We start from the raw sequence: 27139 nt of genomic DNA on the forward strand, positions 1-27139 counted from the left end.
TGATAGAGTATAGGCACAATGGGTGTCTATTCAAAGAGAGAAGCAATTAGTTTAATCCAGATGAATCAGATTAATAGGATTAGAATTGAGGAGAGCTGATTTGCCTCTGGATGAGGTGACAAACGATCGAAGTAAGTGTTGAACAGCAATGACAGTTGAACACCATTCGAGTCATTCTCCAAAACAATTAAATTAAATGAATATCGAAGTGCCTACCTATGTTTGGAGGTATACTAGAATCTTGGAACCATTATGGACCAAATAAGAACATGTAAATTCAAATTAAATGGTATCTGACCAATTGTAGAGGTTTCCTCGCAGTTCCAAACATTTATTTTATTGAATTAATTGTACTGTGCAACTCTATATCCTGTATGTATAAATAGCGATCCAATGTATCTGGAATACAAGTGATTTTGGGACGACGTTGCAGTGCTAATCCGTAAAATGGAAAGACACACTCCCACCAGCAGCCATTCGGGCCCGGCACTTGTGAGTATAGGAATGTCGTGTTCTGCTCCTTGTGACTGTGAGAAGTATATCCAGTTGTTGGGTATTCTTCGAACTTAGGATCAGTTGTTGGTTTTAAGGGCAAATCATGCTGTGTGGTTGTGCCAGCACATAGTTCTAGCCCTGTTGAGCAGGCAAGGAGTGCATAGTGGGAACACTCTCCAGCACCATACCTGGTAGTAGAGCTTAGTGTCTCAGTGAGGCAATAAAAGTAAGAGAGAAGCGAGTTGGATTCCAGTACAGGATATGGCCTGTTTATATACATAAATGTATGACAGTATTACATAAGGAAGTACAGAGGAATCCGCATATAGTAAATGACTAAATATGACTACATATGACATATCATAACACATGATCATATTAGTGGCATGTGAACAGCATAGCCGCGTTCAACAAGCCCTCTGTGGGGGTCTGTGTGTTTTGGTTTTAATTTACTTTGATTCAAACCCCCATACCCATATCAATACAATCAAAGCACAAATCGTGCTGAATCTACCTTGATCAAAGGAATATACCAAATCCTTAGAACGATTCAAATTGATTGATCAAAGCTTCTTACCTAACTCTCAAAGCTTTGCGGAACCTTTGCCAATGCTACCCCTTGCTATTAAATAAATTTGATAGCAGAGAACTTGCATATTGTGTATTAGATTGGTTGGTTGGAGTGCCCATTTGATTCCTTCCTTTCTCTTTCACACAAAAACGAGGCAAGCTCGTTACTGACTTGGCTATTGCAGGGATCCTATCACAGTTGGATCCAGAAACAGGGGAGATATACCCCATCGCCTTCCATGCACAATCCATGATCTCCACAGAACTGAACTACGACATCTACGATATGGAGCTCTTAGCCATTGTGGATTGCTTCAAACAATGGAGGGCATATTGCGAAGGATCCTGACACCAGATCCAAGTATACTCAGACCACAACAATCTCCAGTATTTCTCCACTACGAAGCAACTAACAGCATGACAAGCCCGGTGGGCAGAGCTTCTTTCAGGATACGATTTCATCATCAATGGGCAGACTCGGATTGTATGATTCTTTAATCCTTGAAAGGATCAAGCACTCAAAAAAAACAGGTAGCGTGAAGAACCGTGGTCGGGCGAGCAGAAAGATGACACTACTGTGGCCAGAGGGGATGGAGAATAATCTAACTATTGATATTGGCACAGGAGCACGGTTGTAAGCACTTCCTCAACCAAAGATAGACCGACCACTATGTCGCATAAAGCAGGAGTGAAGAGAATGATGGATTGAGCATAGTACTGGGAGCATACAACGAAGAGGACATAGAAGCTACATAACTGGTACAAATTGGATGCATGTGAGAGGAAAGAGGAATAAGAGAAACAAGTGACGAAATCGAATAATGATAGAATGCAGCGTTAAATCCATAACTGTCAAAGTATTGGAGTAGCATGCATTAAGGGTTAAATAATCCATCTAAGTCACCAAAGCGTAAGTGACAATGAGTATGACGGGGGAAAAGCTGCACTTGCCGTCGTGATCGTCGGGGTAAGTGTTGGATACACCAGCGAACGCGGTTATGCGATTACGCAGAAGCCAGTATCGGCGGTCGCCTCGGTGTCATGTTCGAGATTGACTGGGAGAACATCGTCGACGTGGGGCTGATTGCATCCTGCTTCCTCCGGAAAAGCAGTGTCAAAGAGGGAGAGATCGAGGAGGTCGAATGAGGTCATGGCAAGATGTGTTTTAACTTTTGAGCGGGTTTCGAGCAAGGATCGGTTGAATTCTCCTCAGATGTGTGCCAGAGGTGGAAATTGGTACGAAAGATTATGTTGAAGAAACCGACATAGATAGGCTTTATACCCAGGACCTTTATTGTTCCGACATTGACAGGATGTACATACATTGTCCAGTAGCGAAGGACATTGTTCGTCTGAATAAGGTAATTGGCAACGAGGCCAACTTCCGAACCTTTCCTTTCCGAAGGCTCGTCTTTGAAGCAAAACTTTTCCTCTTCTCAATCTGAGATATGCCAAAGCGAAGCCGATATCTATTACACTGCTGAGGAGGGCGAACTGAAGGCAGGCTGAAGGCCAAGAAAGATGAAGAGAACTTGAGTGCGGCCACAACAACGGCAGACTAAATAAAGTTCTCACGGTCGACAAAGGGCCTCATTGTCCTTGAACAATGGTGCCACCCATTTTGAGCGAACAAAGGGAGGTCTCTAGAAAAGGTGTGGCCATGGCCTGTCATGCATCCCCATCTCCCCTTGGACTATGCTCGCTTCGGATCCCACTTTTCCTCTTTTCCCAATCTTCGCTTTTCTTGGTTTCGTGCTCAGCGTCCTACCGTTATCGTGGCATCTTCAAGCATGGAACTCCGGGACCTGCGCCTTCATGATATGGACTGGGCTCGCTTGCCTCGTCACTGGAATCAACTCCCTCATATGGGCTGATAATGCTCTCAATGTTGCTCCTGTCTGGTGCGATATCTGTGAGTATCCTATACCTCCAAATCACCACTGTATTGATGCGTTCGTTCATAGCTTGCCAGATAATTCTTGGTGCTAGCCTTGGTATACCAGCTTCAACGCTATGTATCAGTCGACGGCTGTACCGTATCACTTCGACCCACACAGTTTCAATCACTCGTGACGACGTACGCTTATCATCTATCCATAATTTCTCCAGATTTACCAAAGGGTTTATACAGAAATTACGCGCCATCTACAGTGACCTAGCTATTGCTCTCGGGGTCCCCGTATTGTTTCTAATCCTACGTCCGTGCCATCTTGTCGAATTCGTTGAACCAGACTGATCATTGCTCGATTTCACAGACATCATAGTTCAACCGCACAGATTCGACATTTTCGAGGAGTATGGCTGTTCTAGCGTCACTTTCGATACGCTGGCGGCGTATTTCCTTTACTATTTGTGGCCTGTGGCCATTGGACTCGCTTCCTTGGTCTATTCGAGTTCGTAATGATTCCCTTGTTCATCTTGTGTATTAATTTCAACCTTTGATTGACTCCAGGTTTGATATTGCGTACTTTCTACATGCGGCGTATTCAATTCAACCAAATTCTTTCCTCCAACGGAATGATCAACCCGAGCAGATATTTTCGACTCATGCTTCTCGCCTTAATCGACATCATGTGTACTGTGCCTATTGGGACATTTACAATCTATGTTAGTTTGAAGGGTGTAACGTTGAATCCATGGATTTCCTGGGACGATACGCACTTCGACTTTGGTCGTGTCGTCTTAATTCCAGCTGTTATCTGGCGCAGTGATTTCAGGACATATACTTCCCTTCAAATCACACGTTGGGTTCCTATCATATGTGCATTCCTCTTCTTTGCGTTGTTTGGCTTCGCTCAGGAGGCCACGAAAAGTTATAAGCGTGCATTCTGGTTCATCACCGGAAAATTGGGCTTCCATGGTGGCAAGGGAAAGGGCGGTGCGCTTTCTGGGTACGTCGACCACCCATCTTTTTTCGATCTGATGTTTATTTTGTTCTGATTTAGGCTCAAAAACTTGAAGCTTCAAACAAAGCTTAATAGTCCCGATACTCTTCCTGTTTATGTGGTCTCGTCGGCTCCTCCAATCCCTTCAGCGCGACGAGAGATCAGGAAAAGTATCTTAGAAGCCGACTCCCGCTCAACTATCTGTTTTCCGGATGACAGTGATGTCGAACTCGGACCCTACCGCAAATCCCTTTCTCGTATGGACTTGGATAACGTCCCGTCTTCTATCTGCTCATTAGACACCACTTGTGCGCCGGTTACCCCAACATCTGCTCCGCCGTCATACGCTGATTCCGCGCCTGTTCACGCTTCCGCTTCTGCTTCGAGTAAAGCGGTCAGCAATTTGGATCTCATGTCCCCCGAATCACCCCTGTCGTCGTCGGCTTTGAATTATCCAGAAACCAATATCCGACGTTCTTCTATCTCTCCGTCTGTGGATCCTTGCTGGCAACGGAATGGTGACACTGATGGGTACGAGGAAGACGACATATACATATCTGACGCTTTTGTCGACTCCCGGCCGACATCTCCTGTTCATTCGCTGCCCCCGCGTGTACCTACCCCGATGCCATTGCTTCCCTCAGAATTCCCCACTCCTCCGCCTCTTGTGTATAGGCCGTTCTCTCCTCCGAGTGTTTATCCTGTAATGCAGCCTACGGTTAGTACCAATGATGGAATATTCATCACGGTGCAAACACAGTTCTCGCGAGAGGCTTCAACTCCGCCAGCCCCTTCATGATCACGCTACTCACCATCGATGTTAGAATCGCAACGAGTGTCATCCTTCGCTCGTCCAAAACAAATTTCAAGAACGGTTCTCACTACGAAACCCCACATCTACACCGCCGCTCATTTCCTGCATTATTGAATGTCGATATATGTCACTGCGCAAGCCAATCTTGCCTCAACTCATGAACTTTCACAACTCTTTCTCTTCTGATCCGATCGTTTCTTTGTATTTCTAATCACTCATTTGATGCGCTTGCATGTCTTCGCATCCTCCCCCATACATATTTACCGTGACTCTGTTATACCTATACAGTACTCCCGCAGTTCTCTCTTGCTTCTGCTGTATTTTCGGCATCGATCCTGGTGATATCGTGCTACGCTACATTACCCTTTTGTATCTATACGCTGCTGCATTGTACATATGTATAATGTCACCAATCGAACAACGCATTGGTCCGAGAATAAGTCGTCCCAACACGCCAGCTTCTAGCCCTAGTATGAATCATGTTACAATCAGCAGCAAGTCGATCGCTCACACAGGGTGCAAATTATCATAAGTTTTTGTGGCTTATGAGAAACTTACGGTGAATTAACATGAAATGGCTAAAGCATAAGATTGTCTACTTATCTTGTTGTTTATGATGAACTTATGCAAATCAATTTCCTTTTATGGAAATTTTATTCCATAAGTTCTACGTAATACTTTCTATAAGTCACAAATCTTATCTTATCGGAAATTTACATCAATTTTCCAAAAGTCTTCAGTAAGTGGCAGCAACTTATGGAGATTTGCACCGGACCACGCTCACAGGCGCAGGAGGTTGGAAATCGAAAGAGTCGTGAGTCGTTAGTCATAGAAAAATGCATCTTGTGCACCGAAGGAAGCTTGACTATCCTTTTGAAATCAGTTTGTTTCTGAACATGGCAAGACTATCGAGAAGCTTAAGATGAGAAAGGATGGGAGATCGGATATACATACTCTAAACTATTTTCCGACGATCGAGTCAAACAGCAGACAGAGAAGTGACAATGAATTTGGAAGTAGTGGTACACACGACAAAAGTACGATTCTACTATAAATCGCTGCAAATGATACATGTGCGATGTACATTACCCCAGCAGTTCACCTACCTCGTTAACTTTTAAAAATACGCCTAAGTAAAATACAACAAAGATTATGATAACAAATCAAGCGGAAACAAGGACAAGGAAGGAGGCTGAATTGAACGGCGTGGTCCAAAATTTGAACGCCGAATGTGGTGTGAATGAACGTGAACCGTTTGCAGTAATCATATTCTGCGTACGGAGTGTTAATGCGAGACTCGAATCAGTACCTGCTGTTTAGGGCCACTTTCAAAGTTTCACAGTCGGAACTGCTCGTGCAAGTCTACACAATGCGAGCTGGCCCTGTTCAACAGAGGCACATGGAAAGAACTGGTCGGGCTACATTAGTACGACGACATCACGAAATCTTTCTGGTAGGACTTACTTGCTTAGCAGGAATTAGGCGATTACACAGTATCCGGTGTCTGCGACACCTTCTCCATCGTGTTCTGAGTCCAACGGTAGAGTGGAGAGTTCTAATATCGAGTCGGAAGAGCTGGTGTTTGTGGTCATTTCGAAGGAATTATCGAAAGCCAAGATCGAGTTTATCGGGGCGTATGAATCCATTCAGGTCAGAGAGGATCAGGAGAGGATACAGTGATATTGGGAGGAACGATTATTGAGTACGTCGGGTGATTGGGCGCGAATCACAAGCGCCTTTAAGTTTTTGTAAGGAACGGGTGCTTCTGAATTATGGGGCCTGCTAGTTCGTACGATCGATCTCTTATACGTTTACGTGGAATAGCGAAGTGCGGCGAGCTATAGGAGGCGAAACTAGAGGACAAAGCAAGGCCTCAAATATGGTAATTTTCAGGGCTCAATGATTATCTTCATTGTTCGACTTCTTTTGTTCTCGCCTTTTCCTGTCCATGTGTTACACAGCCACTGGCCACTGTCCATTGTCCTGAGCTTTTCGACCGTGTGCATCTGAAAGTTATCGGGAAAGTTAAGCTGTAATAGAATGCGAGACCCTGAACCTGTCTTGAACGCAAAATTTTGACGGTGGATTTCGCGGTGGGGAAATGTCTTCTGGTGAATGAACTTCGTCCAGCGGTTACTGTAAACTTTTAGTACGCCAGAGCTTGATGCTGTTGATTTCTTGGTCTGCCTGTATTGATTCTTGAGACGGTCGGCCTTCGAAGCTTCAAAGCTTCATGATTCCGGACGATGACATGGAAGGATATTTTCGTAACATTCGGCCCGAAGTGGACTATGCAAAAGCAGACAAAAAACACAGTGCCGACATTCAAATATTCATTGTCCTCTCTTTTTTGGCACTATGGCCGGTATGCGTATAAAACGTCTTTTCAAAGCTTCAAGCTTCAACTTAAAGCCCACTAGCAGACAAACTCACAAGCACAAGCTAAACGTTTCGCTCGCGCTGCTCTTCTAGTTGTTCCGCTCCGCCTTCGAATTCGTACTTGAAAATTTGAAAGCTCGTTCTACACTACCTTTGAACCCACACCTTGAACATTCACCACATCATCCGAAACTCTCATGGACTCATTTATCTCCTTCGACGCAGCGCTCGCTTCAAATGCTTCCACTTCGCCACTGGAACCAAGCAGCGTTCACCGCATTCCTCTCTCGCCAGATTCTGGCTCAGACTCATCTGCAAATGTTCTGCCATTTGACGCTGAGCATGACGGTGAAAGCACCGTATACACTGGATTCTGCGTTGTTGCCTGATCCTTTACGCTATCACGCCTTTTGCGAACATAACTTAGGTGAGCTGAATGATCGTTTATTCCTCGTTATTTCCTCGTCTGAATGACACTATTTAGCTAGTTCGCCTTCGGCAACCTTTCCTTTCCCTCCGCGCACCCCCTCACCCTATACTCCGTCGTTATTGCGGTCCCGCTCCCCCCAGCTTCTTCCTGCTCTCCGCCCTGTGCACCGCTTGAGCTTTTCGCTCTCTTGGTCCCTGCATTATCACTTATTGCCTACTTATTTTTCCTCTCAACCTGTCTTTGTCGATCAGAGATGAGCCTATCCTCTTCACGATTTCAATCCCCACTTTCAGGAATGCCATCCAAGACAACGGAGTCGGCTTCTTACACTCGCTCCTTGATTCTTCATATTCCCGTTCTGCCCCCTCATCAATTCCTGCACTCCTATTTTGCATTCACGTTGTCGCTTTATCTTACTCACTCTCGTTCATTTCCTATCTCCCCTTTTTTTCTCAGGTCTACAATAGTCTATCAGTTGTTGTATTCCGTATCTCCCTGCATTTAGCCTATGTATGTACTAGCCGTAGCATACTGTGAATACTTATTTTCTTTGGCTTGATTTATTGTGGTACGCTTCGTTGCTTGTACTATGCTTTCGATCTTTCGGAATTCTCATTTCTTTTCTACATCCTTGAAATGCATGCAATTGTTCAAATTTTAAGCGGCTACAGTTTCCTCAATGCTGGTTCTCTCGCCTAAAATACGCTTCGATTTGGCACTCCGAACAAAAAAAAATCCAAATTTTGACGGTCTCGGCCAACAAAAGGTCATAAGGCAAATACGATTGTTCATTTTAGCCAAAACTTGAATCGGCTCAAACAAAAACAGATCCAAGTATTCCTCTCGCTTACCTGGCAATTCTGAGGGGATGCATATTACTGGGATGACCAGGGCAAGGCTGCGTAGAGCTTATATACACATACCGTCCAGATTCCCCACACCTAAGGAAACGCGATTGCGATTCCCATATGTTGAGGCAAAAGATACATTGTTTACAAGTTTACATGATGATGTTCATCGTCCTAGAAAGACTAAGGCTACGTGTAACCCCCGGTGGACCAGACTGTGAATCAGTATGGCCATAAATATGTAAGTGAACGCAACTCCTTTAGAAGTACGAACGTTACAAGTCGAACATACTCAGCAATGAGCCCTCCATCCCTCCGTCACAAAGAACTCAGTATCGGGCTTTTTCCAATTCATTCTTCCACTTCGAGGGAACAGGCTTAAAGGACAAATCATCCAAGATATTTTAGGTTTTCGGACACACCTCCAATAGCAGAGTTTGAGTGAACTGGACACCGAGTACTTGAGGGATGCAGACTGTCCAAGTCAATACTTGGTGAGAAGGAAATTTTGAGAGCACGTAGAGGTGATGTATCTTCTTTCGATAGGTAAGGAAAGAAGAGCTGTCCATATAAAATGTCGGGAGGTTGCAGGGAGGTTGCGCGGGGGATCAGATTTCCAGTGAATGTGACCAACCAGCCCTTGTCCATGACTGATGTAGAAGGCCCGTCTGACGACCCAACCTGCGGTAAGAAAGAGACTAAATTGAATATCATAAAATTCGTAGGCATTCGCACCGGGACGTTCGTCTCAGCCCCCAAAAATGACCGGGTTGACGATAGATCCCAGCAAGTAATGCTGATACCGAATAATGGACCGCAATATCAATGGGTTGCTCGCTGTTACACGTCAGGTACTTGCAGGGCAGGTCGAAAACGAAGCTTGCGGTATATTCAGTTGTTTGATGAAACAAGCAGGCTCTGTGAAACAGTCGGCGCGTAAGAAGGATAGTGATCCCTTAAGAGATTGCGTTGTATTCATAACAAAACAATAGTACAGAGAATGAAGGACATTGTCTTACATTCATAGCATAACAGTGCGACAAGATAATCCAGAAGAATGAAGAGAAAACAAAGATGCCCGACGATACAATGTATCTGTAGGAGAGACATGCATCAGTATCATGACAACGGATGAAAGTGGTGAACGAATTAACCTTAAAGACGATATTCCCATGGATACAACTCTTGAAACCAACACAATCTATAGTCCTCTCCCGTGAGCCTCAGACGCTCTCTGATCTGTTGAATCTGTTCCTTTGTGGGTAACGAACCATTCTCAGGACGAGTATTATCAGCGAATCCTAAAGCATAACAAGAACCATCTTCAAACGTCGGATCTACAAGACATCCAAAAGTGTTTGGCCAAATCTTCCGAGATTCGTCGCACATGTTTTCGAGCGAAATCTCAATTGCGTTGCGTTGTTTCCTCAACTTGGCAAGATCGACGTTCTCAATGATATCTGGGTCAGTCTCGGCTAGTCGGGGAAGCATTGCTCTCCTAGGAAGTATGATTGCATAGGCAAGAGGACCGTAATCCTTTTCTGTGGGTATTTTCCGAGAGGGACGAGAGGGTTTGACAACGCCTGACGCGAGTCCTGGAGCAAATGTGACTTTAGGTTCCATAACGAACTATAGTGATGTGATTAGTGCAGAATCGCTGTTTATCTAGCGCACTCTTACTTCTGAACTTTACGAGGATAGGCAGATGGGGGTTTAGAGGCAAGTCAAGGGCCCAATCTCTAGAGCAGGTTTATATCGAAAACAATTCACACGACTGTAATGCAATTGTGGTGCACCCTTCACAAAACAACGAGAGAATTGATGAATCACGTTGACAAGGCCCCCAGAATCTCCTGCAGAACCCCACCCGGCCTGACGCCCTAATTGACGCTATGATTTTGCCATGATTGACGCTATTTCGGACCAGGATCGTCACGTGAAATCGAAAAATTTTCCAAAAATTTCTTCAAAATTCAAATGTTGGTGTTCTTTTTCCATTTTTTTCCGGTGCTTAAAATTTTTTTGGTTTGGTGCTGGTGCGCCGACTCCTGCCGACTCAAATGACGCTATAAACGGACAAGGACTAAGGATTTTGACTGAAAATGACGCTATTTTAGGACCAGGAAATCGTCAAAATCGGGCCCAAAATGACGCTATTTCGGGTGAGGTTCTGCAGGAGATTCTGGGGGCCTCGTTGACACCGCCAATTCTGTGATCTTCTGTGATTATTTGACTGACATGTTGTCTGGCCTTGTGCTCTTACACACTGTATATGTGAACTGTGGCGCACTCAGGATCAGACTGGCTTTGTTCTCTTTTGTTCTACCTACACGAGATTGTTGTGAACCTTGTTCAAACCTTCAGTGTTCTTTGCTATGAACAGTACTAGTTCTTAGATTCTGAACAATTTGCCACAAGTTCGGAGTTGTTTCATATCAAACTACGAACAGTATTTTCTTCAATTTCCCCTAACTTCGTGTCGGATACAAAAGCGTCGTACAATTCTATTTGCTCCCCAGTCCCATTCCATTCGACTACATCGAAATTATAGACAATGGCGCCTAAACCCATTCTCGACTTCATTTCATCTCCTCCACCACCCCCTACAGTTGCGCTGGAGCCCTATGTCACCAGCCACGACATCCTACAGTACAAATCGCATGCGTGGTCCTTCCTGTCAAATCCCCGTGCCCTTGAAAACCATTACTTGATCGTGTATGAAGATACGTTGCGGGACCTTCTCAGCCCTATCCAGGGAGGTCCCTACCATATTGTCGCTGGTCAGCAGCATCTCTGGGTAGGGAATGTTAGGCCGGTGCAGAAAAAAGGTCTGCCGCGGAAGACCAAGAAATCTAAATCGACCGGGGACTCTGCTCATGCTCCTATTGTGCATGACCAAGGTTCTGCAACTTCCATCACTGTGTCAGAGGAATCTCATGTCCACATAAGTGGCGATTCTGGCACGGAGACCGATGTGACAGTCGACGTAGTTGAGGACGACGACCACGATGTTACCGATCTAGGACCACTGATTCTCGGTATTGAGGATGAGGGCGAAACTGTCCCCAGCGCAGGCATTCCTCCCAACGTGGAGGTGAAATCTCCACAGGAAGAAGACGATAAAGCAGAGACTGGATCTCTAACTGATTCAGTTGCTACAGTGGATGCAATTCGTAGACAGTATTCCAGCGGAGTCCCCGACAACACAGTGATCGCTCTAAAATTATCTAAGATGGAACTTCCCCCGAGTCTTTTACCCACTACCGCTCCATTTGACGACTATACTCTAGATGAGAGGCGAGCTCATTGCAACCATGTTCAGTTCGGGGGATGGACGGTGGAAGGTTACGTTCCTGAGTCTTATACTGAGCTGAAACGTGCTCCTAGGCGTCACCTAGCGAAAAGAAAGTTAGACGACCTGCAGGCGTATCTGGCTTTTTTTTCAGATATGGAAATCCACATGACAATTGCTATGAACCAAATGATCAACTATACCATCATCCATTTTAAAAAGTACCCAAACAGCAGCCAATTTCTTGCTTTCATAGGCGCCGGTCCCTTTTGGCGATATGCACCTATATCTCGGGAGGACTGCCCTTGGCCTGAACCCGGTAAACAGCCTCACAACCACCGCGCCCTGCGACACGAATTCTATGACCTATTCAGTGACATATACTTTGAGATAGGGACTGTCCGTTCTGATAACGAACTAACCAAGATCAGACAGATATACTTTATGAAGGCGACAGGGACATTAGGTTATCGACCGAAGGCTGAGGCGGAAGTAAAGGATGCTGGTTCGAGTAGTAAATCGGGGAGTAGTCAATCAAGGGGTAGCCAATCAGAGGGTACTCGAACAGGAGGTAGGCGAGCAGGAGGTGGTCAGGTCGAGAATAATAAAGCAGAGGACAGTAAAGGGTTGGATGGTCAAGCGGGGACGATTCAATTGAAGGGCAGTTCGACACGCATGAGTACGCGTTCAAAAGGACAGAAATAAACGATACAGTACTGTAAAGATGCAACACATATGATGGTTAGCTAGACACGAGCAGTCACGGTGCTGGTCAGAGAGACCTACTGAGGCCTTGAAGGGCAGTGTTACCATGCATCATGTAGTGAACTTGGCGTTCCTGTTGTCCTTTTCGACCGTCATTCACTGTTAGAAGATTAGAAGACGCGGAACAGAAATTGAAAGCTTTTCACCCTTAAGGCCTCATTAACATTGCTTTTATTCAAGTCCCCCAAACCTTCCTCCTCTCCCCCGTATCCCAGCTCTCCTCGCCCTCTGCACCGGCACAATTCTCATGACCACATACACAATAGCAAAAATCCCTCCCGAAAAGACGGATGTACACCTGGGACCATCAAGTGCATTAGCGATGAGGTTGATTCTAACAAGAGGAGTACACCGAGTGTGCCTCGGAAAATTTTATTGTGTCTCGATAGAATGGAGTTAGCGAAAGAGTTTGACAACAGAGTAACGAAATGGAAAATGACGTGTAACTTGAACTCACGCAAGCAGACACGGAAGAACTCTGTCTAGGCATCAACAAACGTCGCATCTGCGTTCATCACGATGAATCCCACTAGAGAAAAAGCAAATTCAAGATAGTCGACGTACCCGACATCGCTCGTTCGATCTCCTCAGCTCCCTCTGACAAAACCACCTCTTATCAATCAATTGCAATGTCAGCGGAACACTAGTGACAGAGTTGGAAATGTTTGCGAGGAAAGGGGAAATCGAGCTGCAGCAAAGCCGTATGAGTATACGAAAGCAATAAAGTGGCTTATCCTGATCTTACAAACGTTCACAGAGGGTTGATTGGACTAGAAATCGTGTGCGAGCTTCTTTCTTGTTGTACTGGACTAGTTGAAGCAGGGCTACCCCAGTTACACCAGTATTCCATTCTTCAGAGGAAGGATCGCGCATATGCGAGTGGCCCGAAGTCTCAACGTTGGGGATTCAAGGTGGTCTTCCGTCTGAAATGAGATGGTTTGAGCACGTCCGGGGCAAGTCCTTGTAGCGGAAGTGACTTCGACGCTCAATATCAGCTGCTGTAAGATAGAGAAAATATCGAGCATCAGAAATTTCATAGGCATTCGCACCGGAACGTTCGTTTGCAAAGCCGCAGAAAGTTTACAAGTTGACAATACATTGTGCATCCCCGCTAGTAATACCAGAGCGATCCTGATACCGAATAACCCGCCCGCAGTTACACGACAGAAACTTCAACTTGCGGGTCGAAAACGAAGCTTGCGGTCTGGAATGTGTATACAGCCGTTCAATAAAAACAAACAGGCTCGTTAAAACAGTCGGCGCGCAGGAATGCGCAAGAAGGATAGTGATCCTCTAAGGACATTGTGTTGCATTTATAGCATAACAGTGCGACAAGACGAAGAATGAAGAGAAAGCAAAAATGACGATGCAATGTATCTGTAGGAGAGACATGCATCAGTACAATGACAACGGATGATAGTGGTAGGTGAACGCTGACCTTAAAGACGATATTCCCATGGATATAACTCTTCGAACCAACACAATCTATAGTCCTCTCCCGTGAGCCTCAGACGCTCTCTGATCTGCTGAATCTGAACCTTTGTGGGTAACGAATCATTCTCAGGACGAGTATTATCAGCGAATCCTAAAGCGTAACATGAACCATCTTCAAACGTGGGATCCACAATGCATCCAAAAGTGTCGGGCCATATCTTCCGAGCTTCGTCGCACATGTTTTCGAGTGAAGCCTCGATTGCGTTGCTTTGTGCCCACACCTTGGCTAAATCGACGTTCTCAATGATGTCTGGGTCCGATTCGGCTAGTCGGGGAAGCATTACTCTCCTGGGAAGTATGATTGCATAGGCAAGAGGACCGTAGTCCTTTTCTGTGGGTATTTTCCGAGAGGGACGAGAAGGTTTGACAACGTCTGAGGCGAGTCCTGGAGCAAACGTGACTCTGGGTTCCATAAGGTTCCATAACGATGCAACTATATGATGACTTTTGGAAATTCAGGGATGGGGTTTAGAGGCAAGTTTTCTCGCTTTTATGTATAGGCGCCGGTATCGCTTTCCGAAAGGACTGTCCTTGGCATGTACCTGTAAACAGCCTCACGAACCTGCGGCGCAAATCCCACGAACTGCTTAGTCATATGTAATTCGAAATCGGGAATGTCTACTCTGGCAACCAACCAACCAAAATCGGAGAAATCGGGTGCGGGTCTGTCTGGGCTGTAGGCCCGAATTTGTCCATACTCTAGATTAATATTCGTACCGACGAAAAAGATCATGAAAAATGGGATGAGACGAAGGCGAGCGTGTAGGAAGAAAGGAATAAAGAAAGAAGGAGAGGGTGTGAGGTTTTAAAATAGCTTCTTGGAAGCTACGTACCTTCTTGATCGGGAAATCCTCACTGTACCTTCCCGATTTCCTTTGTTCCTCTTCTCTCTCCAGACCCTTCCCTCTTCCTTTTTCTCCTCCTTCTTGATCTTTCCAAACTCCCAATCCAACACCTTCCCACTCTTCAAGCTCCCTAGAAACTCCCTCCCCCTATCGCCAGAAAACACAACCCGACTTCCGTTTCACCCGATTGCGGTTACGCCGAAGCGAACAGGGATGAGATTATGGCGTAGTATACTGTGTTGACAGTTCCGTTGAAGAAAAGGATAAGGGTGACGTCGGGTTTTCGGAGGAGGATTTGGGAGGAATTCTTGAAAGGTTTTGATTTGAGAGACAGTTGTGACCACCCTCTGGTGCGACCTCGGCTGACAATTCGGTTGAGTAGTTGGTGGAGAATGGATGAGTTTATGGGAAGACTTTCGTTTCCGACCAGTTTCCGACTACGGATCTGAGTTTCCGGGAGAAATACTGACCTCCATCCCAGTGTTCCAACTAATGCGCTTCCGACGACCGGTCCGATGACTATATCAAGCTGGGTTTTGGATAAAAAGCAATACATAATCATCGTGGAACAGTTCGAGTGTCCATATCAGGGTTTTCAAAGAACGGACTGCTGAACAGAGTAATCCCACCAAAGGCCCACTTTGATACACCCCTACCGGGGCCTACTAGTCAAAAAACCCCTTTGCATTTTTGTCGTATTTCAGATAACGCCCCCGTTTGAATCAGAAATCGTTATTTTGGATACATCAGTTAAACACAAATGATATATGCGAGCAAAGATACTGCACAACCCACCTCACGCAATCGTGCTAGAGACAGACCCGTTGACTGCATACCCGAGCAAGAGAGTAAGAGAAGAAGCCGATACGCCGGTGTTAGGATCAGGGTACGTAGCCCGACGCAGATGAGGGATAGAATAAGGAGATATGTTTAAAGGAAAGGTTTGACCCTACCAGAGCAAGGGGTAGCCCTCCACGGTCGTGATTCGTTTGGAATAACAATCGGCTCTGCGATTTTATATACACCCTTTACATCGATCATCGATTCCCATATGATGTGTCGTACAATTCTTGAATTCTGGGAAAAAAATGCAAAACATACATACGCATATGCCAATATGTTAATTATAATCTAATACTGTACACGACACACAACAAGTTGATGAGCAGCCACACCTAACATAAACAATGCAATATTGCTCTCATCAGAGTCTGGGTTGAAGAAGAAGGAAAAGAAGGGGCAGTCGAGGGTCTGGAGATTGAAGGTAAAACTCACCATGCATGAAAAGCATCCCTCGTTCAGAGTCATGTACGACCGAAGTAGATCCTGAGACAATCGTTCCGTCGTTTTCGAATATCTGAGGGTGGAGGTAAGAGGTAGTCAGTTCTATTGAACAGTATGTGTGTATGGGTGTGTCCGAGAGACATCTTATGGCCATGTAGTAGCTCTACTGCCAACGAGGAACGAGACCACCACCAAGCGCAATGAAAAAAAAACCAACCTTCTCGACCGCGTATTTCTCACCGTAAAAGGAGCCTGGACCAGTATTTACGGAGATCTTGAATGCCGCAACGGGTGAGAGGTGCAGTGGGTTTTTGGTTAGGTGTTCAACCATATCTTGGGCTTTGGGGAATGCTGATGAGACATGGCCCGAAATACGATTAGCATGCGGGGGGTTACTCGGCGAGGACCGACGAACCTGCAACCCATAAATGACCGTTATTATCCAAGGAAAGATTATCCAGAGCCTGTCCTACGTAAAATGGGTTTTTCAATAACCCTGACTCTCGAAGGGTGTCTGTGAGGCACCTACTATTGTACGTACCTATGTGTATAACGTCCATTAATATCAAAGAATCATCCACCGCCTGTCTTTCAAAAACAGATATCTTTCCGCCCATATTGCTCGCGACGTATACACTGGCATTCAGTGCCGGGGCTTTGACGATTCCGTTGTTGGTGTATAATCCAGATGCCACGATTTTACAACCGTGGTCTAGATGACAGTACCCGACAGAGGTTGTTGAGGAAAAGACGTTGCGGAGTGTTCGGACCTTTCAAGGACAGAGGGTTAGACGGTTTTTTTGAGATGAGGGATGAGTTCGTATTGGGATAAGATGACGACTAGCGTACATGTGAAACCTTGAAACCATGATCATTGGTGAAATAAAACCCTTTCCCATCAGCGTCCCCGGCGACATCATTTGGTGTTGATATAACGTTTGGATCTCTGACTGTCTTGATATGGACCAATTGGTCCCCGGATACTGTGGTCTTGAATACCTCGATAACAGAATCCGCTCCTACAGTTTCCGGATCTTGCTCACGTGGAGGTGCACGGTGGTTGACCAGATACACGAAAAGCTCGTTTGGGTTAGTGTTAGAAGGAACGACGTCCATGCCGTGTACGGATATTGGCTGGTCGCTATGATAGTTTTGGAGTTCAAGCCGAGTGATCTTTGAGGTGGTTGGATCGAATGTAGCGATGTAGTCCTCGACGGATCTGTTTTGAGCGTTGAGTTGACCCATTGCGGGGGTCCACGCGAGTCGACTTTCTGGGGTTGAACAGGCGAGGTAAAGGATTCCAGTGGGTTGGTGGAGGACGATTTCTATCAATCGGACTCAGTGCTCAGCATCCAACCAGCGATGTTAACAGATATGAGTACACATACTCTCACAAGCCTGAAACTCTGGTAAACCTCTACAAGCAGCAGGGTCCAACCCGAAATTCTCTACAGTGCGGAATACACCCAAAACTTGCAATAAGGGGCTGAGGTAAATTTGGTATAGGGCTGCGAGGAAGGCAACGAGGAGACCCAGGATAGTAAACAAGAGGCGTGCCATGTATGGGGAAAGGGGGTGAGGGGAACTTGATCAAGTGTGATGTGAATTGCGATGAATGGAAACAGTTGAAGAAAGGAGAAGTCTTGTGATCGATGAGCCTTGTTAAGTTGAGAGAATTTTGATCTAATATAACTTTACACGTTCGACGATGATCGGAGGACGGGAAAAAAGACCCAATTCACCTTCGTCGCCGCCAAAGATAACGTTATCATTGTCAGATAAGATTATCCACCCATCTTATCTCTAATCCTGAATCAACGGTAAACTTCCGAAGTCCTTTTCCATACTTAAACCACGACCTGCACAGATTCCTTTCGATGCATCACCCTTCCTTCCTTCCCTTCTTCAAATTCATTATTTGGACACAAAACTCACCCATTTATACTATCTGTTTAGCACGACGAAGGAACTTATACGAGACCGCCGGCCCAAGTATACTTTCGATACATTGAATCAAATTGAACGATGTCAATAAGCCGCAACGACTTGTCAGCGTCGGGTTCATCTTCGTCTTCGTCTTCACCTACTGCTACTGGCGCTCCTCTTCTTCGAAAGCAAGAACCTTCGTCGGAGTCGAAGAATTTAGGCCAGCAGTCACTTCACGCCGACAAAATAGCTCAAGAGCCATTGACAGATGAGAAGACTAATGATCAGAGAGTTAAAGAACCCTATAGCATCTACACGAGAAACGAAAAGTGGTTCTTGGTTTTGTTAATTGCGATCTCTGGGCTGTTTAGGTGGGTTGAAATTCGATCTCTCAATTAGTAATGGTTGGTTTATTCTCGGTGCCAATCAACGCGTAGTCCGCTCACTGCGAATGTTTATTGTACGTCGGATTCCAATTATTTAATTTGTAGTGGTTGATATCACTTGTTACACTCCTCTAGTCCCCGCTATACCTGCCATCGCAGGAGCATTCCACAAGTCCACGGAGCTCATCAATCTCACAGTTGAGTATTTCGAGTAACAATTATCCTATAAGACACTATCCGACACTTTGATTAACATTTTTTCTCCTGCGCGTAGATCACGATGTATATGATCTTTCAAGGAATTTGTTCGTATAAACATTTCTTGTCATTTTTCAAACCAAATCCTCAGTTGTTGCGATTATTGTTTTCTTTCACTCGCAGCTCCAATGCTATTCGGGACTTTGGCTGATAATGTATGTATCACCATATGTCATCTCCTTTCGGGGCTTCTTCAAACTGAGTCTATCATGTAGGTCGGAAGACGAATTATTTACGCATCATGTCTCCTTATCCTATCGCTCACCTGCGTCGGACTAGCTCTGATCCCAACATCGGCGTATTGGCTTCTTCTCTTGCTCAGGTGCTTGCAGTCTACGGGTTCGGCTAGCACGATTGCGCTAGGTGAGTTATCGTAGACTATCTCTAAATGGTGTCAAATGCACACACACACACCCTCATTTGTTCATGGAAATCCCAGGCGCAGGTGTAATCGGGGATATCGCGGAAGCACATGAGAGAGGTGGTTTTTTTGGAGTGTATCAGAGTGGGCCTTTGGTAAGTGTTCCTTGGTTTGATACTTCTATCTCTTGACCGTTCGTTATAACGCTCTCAAAACTAGCTCGCTCCAGCCATTGGACCAGTCATTGGAGGTGCGTTAGCTGGTACGCTGGGATGGAGGTCAGTATATTTCAGCTTTGGTATTCAATACTTTGGTTGCATAAATTCCTCGAATGAAAACTCGAAATTCAATTTCCAAATCCTCAGGTCAATCTTCTGGTTCCTATGTATCTCTTCCGGAGTCGCCTTTCTGGTTGTAATTATGTGGGTTTTTATTGAGACACATTGGTATTTTTGACTAACCATGTCAAATGACACATAGATTTCTCCCGGAAACTCTTAGATCCATAGTCGGAAACGGGAGTCTTCCCACAAAGTCATCCATCCTCCACCAACCACTCATCCGAATTGTCGGTCGAGGTCGCGCAGGAGGGTCATCCAAACCCAAATCAAACCAACCTCAACCTTCTCGCAAAAGAAAACCATTCAAGAACCCCTTCGGAATTCTCCTCCACAACCCCGACATCACCCTTATTCTTTTCTTCAACGGGACGGTCAACGCAGTCTACTACGCCGTTACTGCAACCATCTCAACCCTCTTCGCTTCGGCGTATCCGCAATTAGGCGAGACAGAAGTCGGGTTGTGTTTTCTGGCGATCGGGGGAGGAATGTTTCTGGGGAGTTTGACAAGTGGGAAGGTGTTGGATTGGGAGTTTGGGAGGATACAGAAGGAAGTGAAGGAAAGGGGAAGAGAGAAGGGTACAGAGAGAGGAGAAGGAGAAGAACAAAAGAAAACAGGAAGGTACGATGAGGATTTCCCGATCGAGAAGGTACGTAGCCTACAAGAACTCTGTTCTTGCCCCTCACATCCTCCCTTTTTGTTCCTTTCTTCCTACAGGCTCGACTCCGTCTCATTCCGTTCTTCATGATCTTTTTCGTCGGTGCGAATCTAGGATACGGATGGTCCATACAGCGACAGGTACATATCAGTGTTCCGTTGATATTGCAGTTTATTGGTGAGTCTTTTCGCTGATGGCGGAGCTGTGAAAATCGGACGAGCGAGGTTGAGTATGTTGACTGTGCTAATCTTGTTCATTTTCTATATAGTGGGATTCATAGCTATCATCGTGATGAACGCAGATGCGACGTTCGTTATTGACTTGATGCCTGAACAGAGTTCTTCCGTTTCTGCTTGCGTGAGTTCAAGTCTCAAGTGTTGTCAAACACTCTCGCTAACTCATCGAGACAGAATAATCTTTTCCGCGGCACATCCGGTGCACTCCTCGTCTCAGTCATCGACCTCATCGCAAACGCACTCGACGGTCCTGGGTGGACGTTCATTCTTCTGGGAGGGGTATGTGCGGTTATGACGCCGATGGTGTATGTGGTGATGCAGATTGGGCCGGGGTGGCGAATCAGGAGGGCAATAAGAGCTGGGAAGTAGGAGGGTAGGAATGTTGTGGGACTTGTAAAAACGAAGATTCTTGTACATACATACGACTCTACTCATCGACAATTTCTACAGCAACTGGACAAAGAGTAAGATTAACAGCCTATCATAAGAATCATACGGGTCGATTTTGAGCCTGTGCCTGTTTTTCGTCCCATTGCTCCACGTAACTTTGCTTGTATTTTGCTACCTCTTTAGCAATCTCCGTATGTTCCACCTTCTCCTCCTCCTCTAGCATTTTCTCAAGTACACTCACCAGATGCTCCGGTATTGATGGCACTGGAAGGCCGTGCTCGGACAAGTATTTAAGCAACTCTTTGCGTACAGCATCAATAAAACCAAATCTCCCCTGGAACAGAAAGTCAGGCTTCTTCAAGTGTCCAATGAAAGATGCCATTTGATCTTTGGTCCCAAAATCGACAAAAAAGGTTGGTTTTGTGCGACGATCAAGCCCCGCGGAAGTCCTGCTGATAACCCAAGGCCAATTCGATGCGTGGGGATCAGACTGCCAGTCAAGGTGACCAACGAACCCTGGAATGAGATAACCAAAAAAGATTTCCCAAGCTTCTTTCGGGTTACCTGGTTTCGTTGGTTGAACTGTAACTTCGCCAATGCGGCGGCGAATTATGACAGGTATGGATTTGTACATATTTTCATCTACAAGATGTGTGTAATGTAAAAGGATTTTAGTATGGTACCCCCCGAGAAATCAAACTTTGAACTTGGACTTACCCCGTGCTTCAAGCGGCCTATCGGAGCCGCTGGCGATGGTCGTAGTAGTACTTTGGAGAGCCAAGGGACTGGCAAGCACTGGGGCAACGAAGAGCGTGGACAGAAAGATCGAAAGTAAACACCATGAACGGAACGGAATGAAGAATATCATGCTGTGTGTTTTTGGATTAGAAAGAGTATATGTGACGAGGATGGTCGACGACTGGGGGGGCAAGAAGAGACTTTGGAATTAGTCAATGATACCTTGTGCAGGCAGATTGTAGTACATACCGTGGATGTGAAGATTTCGCAAACGGTAGATCAAGGAAACGGAAATAACAGAAAAGCGTCTGTAATATGTAAATTGAGACAGGTGTAGGGTGGGGGATAAATCGAGCGAAAGATGGGGTTGTCAACGCGGCGCGGTAACAAACAATAATTTTGCATTTTACCTATGTATGAATTCGCCTGCGAACCCACTCTTAGTACTGCCTGTGTTTTGAGTTGAACACAAAAATATTGTCAGATGATGGTAGAACCAAACAGAAGAGGGAGGTGGCTGACGAACCGAACCAGGGCTATGACGGACAAAGAGTAATAAAGAGAAATTTCTTCTACGAACGTCTCACTATTATATCTCTTCCACGGGGCCCTTTCAGGACTCAGGCGCGAAAATTTTTCATGAGCTTATCGGATAAAAGGTACGCGAGGCTACGCGTCGTCCTACGATTTTCCCAAATCGGAATGCAAAACTTGAAGATGCTCATGAAGGTTCTTGAAACAAGCCCCTAGAATGACCTCATATGTGAATTTCCAGAAGTACATATGGGGATACATCCACATGAAATGGGACCGACCGGTGTAACCTTTGCTTTCCTCCGACTTACATGAAACAGCATGAAACACGATCAATGCGTGGTAGCATTAGAACGTACGGTGATCGATTCTGCTTGACTCCGTAGGTGATACCAGGTGATACCGGACAGGCAGGAGAATAAGGGACACTGACGGCGGACGCAGCGCCTGAAGATGGATAGGATAGGAGGATGGTAACAGTCGATATCATTGATCCGGAGCCTCTTTTTTCCTCGAACCACCAACTTCCGAAGCTACGGGGAATACTGCTGGCCAGTTCACCCTCAAAGTACCACACATCTATAACTTGAAGAAAACACGTACAATAGTGCTTAGTATATATACTACCCCAGATGATGATCTTGAGTCGTCTTTCCCTTTTCCTTGGACTCCTCGCCGGCCTTGTCTCTGTGACACATGCAGTGCCTGTGGATGTGAGTTGAGCCGTCGTTAAAAACTTTTTATGAGAACCTGATCTCTGTGGCGTCCAGCATACAACTAACACCAGTGGCAGCCACAGCCACACACCAGCAGAGAGTCCCCACCCCCCAGCATCACCCGGACGATCACAAATGACCACGACGACCAGCTCCACCGCAGAAAAGGCTAAAGTCACCGTCTTTTTCATGTACGACTCCGAGTACGGTGGAACCGGCACCGCCCGCTAGCCGTTCTACTAGCAAGGAGGTCAAAGCAATACTAAAAGAATGGAGAAAACACAAACACCTCACGAACGAGGAGATGTCACGTATACTACTCGGTACGAATTATGCTCCGCTTTGGAACCATCATCATTTTTATTTTTGGGGTCCCAGAGCGGGTGAGGAATGTGTTGAGGTGGATGTGTGTTCTGTACAATTCGTAGGGGATGAGGCTCCGCATCCGATTACGCCGCCAGTCACGGTTGTGCCTCTGCATTCGAGGATTGTGCATCATGAGGATAATCCGGAGTCAATTATGGCGGTGGTGTGAAGGAATGAACGAAGGGAGGAGTTGCTTGAGGTGCCGTATAGGATACGCCATGATGTTGAGGATGGGGTATATAGAGAGATAGATATTCCTTGATTGTCGAGTGTTATAATTATTTATCGAAAGTGGAAGATTAGTGCATCAAGGTAACAATGGTCCAGTCTGGTCCAGTGGAAGGTAACCTCTCTATACGCTGACCCCATCGAAGTCCCAGATCGGTAAGTACATCCATCATCTTCCTGGTTTTGCAGTATTAAATCTAGATCTCTATAAAACATATCTCAAAGCTATCAACCATTTAAGGAGGTTTCGAAATAAAGCTCTTTGCATCCTTTTCGTCGGGCATTCACCTGGAGAACGCGGTTTATATATGTTTCTGGTAAAGTTTCTTCCGTTTAATAAATTGCAATTGGTAAGAAGAGCGATACTCACAAGAGTTTTCTGCATGTCTCGCTCATGCGATGTTCATGCTATCTTAGAACCTCTGGTCATCCAAATCGTGCGCTCGATTTCCGTGAATGTGAGAAAAGAGCGAAGAAAGGACTGCGTGAGGGCTTAAGGGGTGGAACGACTGCTCCAGTTTCCGTTTGCTTTCATTCTCAACTACATAAGTCGGCTATCATATCAGTGAACTTATGCATATGTGGATATTGGATTTTTTTCTTTGAAGCAAGCATGGGGGAGTCGATGGGAAGTCGGGACGATAACGTGACGTGGGAATTGTTTTTGATCTCCAATATAAACCTGACCCTACCTCTAAACCCCATCCTTGAATTTTCAAAAGTAAGAGAGAACTCGATAAACCACCTTCAAAGGTCCATACGTTGCATCGTTATGCAACCCAAAGTCACATTCGCTCCAGGACTCTCATCAGACGTTATCAAACCTTCTCGTCCCTCTCGGAAAACAACAGCAGTAGTAGTACCCACAGAAAAGGACTACGGCCCTCTCGCATACGCAATCATACTCCCCAGGAGACTAATGCTTCCCCGCCTAGCCGAAGCCGACCCAGATATCATCGGCAACCCGGACATCATCGATACTGCAAAATTAAGAGCACAACGCGACGCAATCGAGATTTCACTGGAAAACATGTGTGATGAAGCGCGGAAGATATGGCCGAATACTTTTGGGTGTCTCGTGGATCCTTCGTTCGAAGACGGTTCGTGCTATGCTTTGGGGTTCGCTGATAATACTCGTCCTGAGAATGGTTCGTTACCCACAAAGGAGCAGATGCAGCAGATCAGAGAGCGTCTGAGGCTCACGGGAGAGGACTATAGACTGTGTTGGTTTCAAGAGTTGTATCCATGGGAATATCGTCTTTAAGGTCAGCGTTCAAACGTTCACCTACCACTATCATCCGTTGTCGTTATACTGATGCATGCTTCGCCTACAGATACATTGCATCGTCATTTTTGCTTCAGAGAGGAGTATAGATTGTGTTGGTTTGTAGAGTTGTATCCATGGGAATATCGTATTTAGGTGAGCGTTCATCGACATCCCACCACTTTTCTTCCGTTGTTGGTATACTGATGCGTTGTTTCTCTTACAGATACATATATTAGGTCGTTGTTTATCTTTGCTTTCGTACTCCTGGACTATCTCATCACGCTGTTATGCTTTGAATAAAACAACAATCGAATATCCGTTTTTCGACCCGCAACTTCCTGTCATATAACAGCGACGAGAAACCCAATGGACCAAGACCCGCTGGTATCTGTTACTCCATACACGATCTTATATTCCCATCTGGAACACTGCTGCTTGTGCTCATACGACTGAACCCCAGAAACCTATTCTTGTTTTGAAGAAGGTCACTGTAAAATGTAGGTTTACAATGGTCATTCGATTGGAACTCGTGTACTAGCGTTTTGCTGGGCTTGTTTTGGGTGCTAACCATTTGTTAGGATAGGATAGGATAGTAATAGTACAAATTGCTTCAGATAGATAGATAGTCAGTGTTTTGCTCTCACTTTTCACTTTGAATTACTGCTTGTTCAATTACTACCTACTGTATCTATCTATCCAAGGTTTTATAGGTTTCTAGAGTATAGATAAGTAGGATTGTTTGACAGGCTTGACAGGCTTTGCTGTTATTTTGAATTACTACTTGTTCAATTACTACTCTATCTATTTATTGAATTATCTATCCACTCTCTTAGAGGTCAAGTATCTGTACGTAGAGCGATAAGAATAAAGTCCTCAGTATGGAACCAATGAAGTAGTAACAGCTGATGAATATACCTGTACGTAGAGCGATAAGAATAAAGTCCTCAGTATGGAACCAACAAAGTAGTAACAGCTGAGGGTGGTGAACGTGTGAAAAAGACTATAAGTAAACGGAGTCACGTGAACCCGGAATGAATCGGTAACTAAAAGGGAATCTATCTCCCAACACACTCATCCCGTAAGAACACCAAAACTACATACTATCCAATCGCTCCGGTTCGACCCGCGGACAGGTGTTTAGCCAGTGAAACCGACCCAAAAAAGGCCGTTTTTGTATTAGGTTGAGATATCGTACGAGGGTGCAAGGGGGAAGCAGTGTCGTACGAGGGTGCAAGAAGGGAAATAGCAAGAGAATACCAAAAAATGAGGCTATAGGGCTATAGGTGATTCATGAGATGTTGGTTTTTTGGTTACGTGCGACGAGTGGCTAGCATAGCATTCAGGACAAAAGGATTCTTTCGGATATAGATTTGAAAAGTTTCGGATGCCCACCGTCCGGCCGCTTGAATGGCTTGTGGGGGAGCACCGTCTTCAGCCATGGCGGTGGCACCTCCTGCACGCATTGACTGGCCAGCCCAGCGGGTATCAGGTTCAAGGACGCGAAGATGACGCATGAACCAGGAACGAGTTGGCACAGAACCTGCTGAGCAGACCCACAAATGCGGGTGGAAAGGGAAGCGTTTGTCACGGAGTCGAAGGTATCGTTGAAGGATGTGGATGGGGTGGAGGTTCCATTTCGGGAGGATGACAATCCGATTGCCCTCAAATAATCAGTCGGCTTTGTGGTAAGGGAGCCAAAAGGAGAAACCAGTATCGCCCACTAGTTCCAGTGAAGTGCGCAGTGTGACCTTCCTGAAGTTGCGGAGCGCCGGGTTGTCTGGGAGTGTGAGTTCACCTAGTCGCAGCAGCCCGCATGTCCCGGTGATGAGCATGATGGTGAAAAGGCAATGGTCATAGGGCGAGAGGTCAGAGAGGGAGTGTTCGGCATCCAGCAAATGTTTACGAGTGAGTGGTTGTTTCCTTTGGATGGGTTTACTGCGAAGTTTTTTCATGCCTGCCAAGGTTTTCTTCACCAGGGGTGAGTTTCGGTTCTGGCGAGCGTCCGGGAAGTAAACTTCCAGTCTGTCACATATGCCCGATAGGTATGAGCCGACTGAGTGCGGTTCGATGTGATGTGACATGTATACAACAAAGAAGGATAGGGTGTCAGGGGTGGGGTCAAGTGGGAATGAGTGCATAGTGCAGAAGGCAATATAGGAGTTGAGGTGAGAATTGTAGGTGTTTTGCGAAGAGACATCAGTCGCGAGTCCGAGTGCGATGTTACGGCCTCGCACTAGTTCTTCTATGGACCAGGGCCTCCGAGTAGGTTGCCTGGCCAATGAAGGTTCTAAGTTCATTTTTTCACCTCCCCCAGCGCCAAACGAGGGGTTTCCAATTGTAATATTGTGATGTTTGGTTGGAGCTCACGGACTCTGTCGAAATCAAAACGTGATAAGGATGTTTGGTTGGAGCTCACGGACTCTGTCGAAATCAAAACGTGATAAGGAGTTCTGGCTGCCCGATATATGGACAACGCGCAAGTCCACATGTGAATCAATTAAGAGGTCGACAATGGCAATGAGTATAGGGTTGTATTTTGGTTGCGCGCGAAGAGAGTTGAACATGTCGACTGTATTCGAACTATCTGACCTGAAGGTGAAACGGAAAGGTCGTCCCAGTGCCTCAGTAATCAGGT

At 45.7% G+C, this 27139-nt stretch overlaps 11 protein-coding genes across 11 annotated transcripts; 5 read left to right on the forward strand and 6 right to left on the reverse strand.

Annotated features, from left to right (window-relative positions):
* Positions 1-2760: 2760 nt before the first annotated feature.
* On the forward strand, positions 2761-4005 carry C8R40DRAFT_1059708 (pheromone receptor; the record flags this gene model as incomplete). Its single annotated transcript, XM_046225287.1, has 5 exons — positions 2761-2977; positions 3030-3142; positions 3197-3263; positions 3321-3458; positions 3518-4005. 5 exons carry the CDS (start codon positions 2761-2763, stop codon positions 4003-4005), a joined length of 1023 nt encoding a protein of 340 aa, XP_046080416.1.
* Positions 4006-4873: 868 nt separating this feature from the next.
* C8R40DRAFT_745730 (uncharacterized protein) lies at positions 4874-5339 on the forward strand. Its single transcript, XM_046236085.1, has one exon. The coding sequence runs from the start codon at positions 4997-4999 to the stop codon at positions 5294-5296; it is 300 nt and encodes a 99-aa protein (XP_046080417.1). The 5' UTR covers positions 4874-4996; the 3' UTR covers positions 5297-5339.
* Positions 5340-8906: 3567 nt separating this feature from the next.
* Positions 8907-9932, reverse strand: C8R40DRAFT_745852 (uncharacterized protein). The gene is made up of 7 exons (XM_046236086.1): positions 9809-9932; positions 9693-9758; positions 9576-9622; positions 9441-9516; positions 9306-9376; positions 9157-9258; positions 8907-9102 (listed from the first exon to the last, which is right to left on the reverse strand). Exons 2-7 carry the CDS (start codon positions 9693-9695, stop codon positions 9030-9032), a joined length of 372 nt encoding a protein of 123 aa, XP_046080418.1. The 5' UTR covers positions 9696-9758; positions 9809-9932; the 3' UTR covers positions 8907-9029.
* A 1310-nt stretch (positions 9933-11242) lies between these two features.
* On the forward strand, positions 11243-12776 carry C8R40DRAFT_1131181 (uncharacterized protein). Its single transcript, XM_046229206.1, has 2 exons — positions 11243-12429; positions 12500-12776. Exon 1 carries the CDS (start codon positions 11654-11656, stop codon positions 12416-12418), a length of 765 nt encoding a protein of 254 aa, XP_046080419.1. The 5' UTR covers positions 11243-11653; the 3' UTR covers positions 12419-12429; positions 12500-12776.
* Positions 12777-13917: 1141 nt separating this feature from the next.
* C8R40DRAFT_1176824 (uncharacterized protein) lies at positions 13918-14385 on the reverse strand (the record flags this gene model as incomplete). The annotated part of the gene is made up of 1 exon (XM_046232575.1): positions 13918-14385. The coding sequence occupies one exon, from the start codon at positions 14383-14385 to the stop codon at positions 13918-13920; it is 468 nt and encodes a 155-aa protein (XP_046080420.1).
* Positions 14386-14630: 245 nt separating this feature from the next.
* On the reverse strand, positions 14631-15478 carry C8R40DRAFT_745946 (uncharacterized protein). The gene is made up of 2 exons (XM_046236088.1): positions 14806-15478; positions 14631-14671 (listed from the first exon to the last, which is right to left on the reverse strand). Exon 1 carries the CDS (start codon positions 15377-15379, stop codon positions 15011-15013), a length of 369 nt encoding a protein of 122 aa, XP_046080421.1. The 5' UTR covers positions 15380-15478; the 3' UTR covers positions 14631-14671; positions 14806-15010.
* Positions 15479-15849: 371 nt separating this feature from the next.
* Positions 15850-17933, reverse strand: C8R40DRAFT_745944 (calcium-dependent phosphotriesterase). Its single transcript, XM_046236087.1, has 7 exons — positions 17490-17933; positions 16951-17426; positions 16643-16871; positions 16517-16570; positions 16319-16452; positions 16093-16174; positions 15850-15992 (listed from the first exon to the last, which is right to left on the reverse strand). Exons 1-7 carry the CDS (start codon positions 17659-17661, stop codon positions 15949-15951), a joined length of 1191 nt encoding a protein of 396 aa, XP_046080422.1. The 5' UTR covers positions 17662-17933; the 3' UTR covers positions 15850-15948.
* Positions 17934-18126: 193 nt separating this feature from the next.
* C8R40DRAFT_1059638 (MFS general substrate transporter) lies at positions 18127-20634 on the forward strand (the record flags this gene model as incomplete). The annotated part of the gene is made up of 13 exons (XM_046225281.1): positions 18127-18398; positions 18465-18487; positions 18549-18610; positions 18688-18718; positions 18795-18826; positions 18887-19034; positions 19111-19187; positions 19252-19310; positions 19398-19454; positions 19513-20020; positions 20089-20206; positions 20298-20386; positions 20440-20634. 13 exons carry the CDS (start codon positions 18127-18129, stop codon positions 20632-20634), a joined length of 1671 nt encoding a protein of 556 aa, XP_046080423.1.
* Positions 20635-20755: 121 nt separating this feature from the next.
* Positions 20756-21523, reverse strand: C8R40DRAFT_1176828 (uncharacterized protein; the record flags this gene model as incomplete). The annotated part of the gene is made up of 2 exons (XM_046232576.1): positions 20756-21297; positions 21373-21523. The coding sequence occupies 2 exons, from the start codon at positions 21521-21523 to the stop codon at positions 20756-20758; spliced, it is 693 nt and encodes a 230-aa protein (XP_046080424.1).
* A 389-nt stretch (positions 21524-21912) lies between these two features.
* On the reverse strand, positions 21913-22954 carry C8R40DRAFT_745964 (uncharacterized protein). Its single transcript, XM_046236089.1, has 2 exons — positions 22209-22954; positions 21913-22139 (listed from the first exon to the last, which is right to left on the reverse strand). The coding sequence occupies exon 1, from the start codon at positions 22832-22834 to the stop codon at positions 22235-22237; it is 600 nt and encodes a 199-aa protein (XP_046080425.1). The 5' UTR covers positions 22835-22954; the 3' UTR covers positions 21913-22139; positions 22209-22234.
* Positions 22955-24009: 1055 nt separating this feature from the next.
* Positions 24010-24501, forward strand: C8R40DRAFT_1176829 (uncharacterized protein; the record flags this gene model as incomplete). Its single annotated transcript, XM_046232577.1, has 1 exon — positions 24010-24501. One exon carries the CDS (start codon positions 24010-24012, stop codon positions 24499-24501), a length of 492 nt encoding a protein of 163 aa, XP_046080426.1.
* Between the last annotated feature and the right edge of the window lie 2638 nt (positions 24502-27139).

This window comes from Lentinula edodes, assembly GCF_021015755.1.
Source record: "Lentinula edodes strain Le(Bin) 0899 ss11 chromosome Unknown C8R40scaffold_56, whole genome shotgun sequence".
NCBI classification, from domain to species: Eukaryota; Fungi; Basidiomycota; class Agaricomycetes; order Agaricales; family Omphalotaceae; genus Lentinula; species Lentinula edodes.

What these genes read in the sequence shown, in the direction of transcription:
- C8R40DRAFT_745730 (XM_046236085.1), top strand. Translation starts at nt 4,997, where the DNA reads ATGTCTTCGCATCCTCCCCCATACATATTTACCGTGACTCTGTTATAC.
- C8R40DRAFT_745852 (XM_046236086.1), bottom strand. An exon ending in ATGGGAATATCGTCTTTAAG is followed by an intron (nt 9,517 to 9,575) that starts GTTAATTCGTTC and finishes TCTCTCCTACAG; the next exon opens with ATACATTGTATCGTCGGGCA. An exon ending in GGGCTGAGACGAACGTCCCG is followed by an intron (nt 9,103 to 9,156) that starts GTGCGAATGCCT and finishes TTCTTACCGCAG; the next exon opens with GTTGGGTCGTCAGACGGGCC.
- C8R40DRAFT_1131181 (XM_046229206.1), top strand. Translation starts at nt 11,654, where the DNA reads ATGGAACTTCCCCCGAGTCTTTTACCCACTACCGCTCCATTTGACGAC.
- C8R40DRAFT_745946 (XM_046236088.1), bottom strand. Translation starts at nt 15,379, where the DNA reads ATGATTATGTATTGCTTTTTATCCAAAACCCAGCTTGATATAGTCATC.
- C8R40DRAFT_745944 (XM_046236087.1), bottom strand. Translation starts at nt 17,661, where the DNA reads ATGGCACGCCTCTTGTTTACTATCCTGGGTCTCCTCGTTGCCTTCCTC. An exon ending in CGGTCATTTATGGGTTGCAG is followed by an intron (nt 16,453 to 16,516) that starts GTTCGTCGGTCC and finishes ATGTCTCATCAG; the next exon opens with CATTCCCCAAAGCCCAAGAT. An exon ending in AGGGATGCTTTTCATGCATG is followed by an intron (nt 15,993 to 16,092) that starts GTGAGTTTTACC and finishes TGTTTATGTTAG; the next exon opens with GTGTGGCTGCTCATCAACTT.
- C8R40DRAFT_745964 (XM_046236089.1), bottom strand. Translation starts at nt 22,834, where the DNA reads ATGAAAAAGACGGTGACTTTAGCCTTTTCTGCGGTGGAGCTGGTCGTC.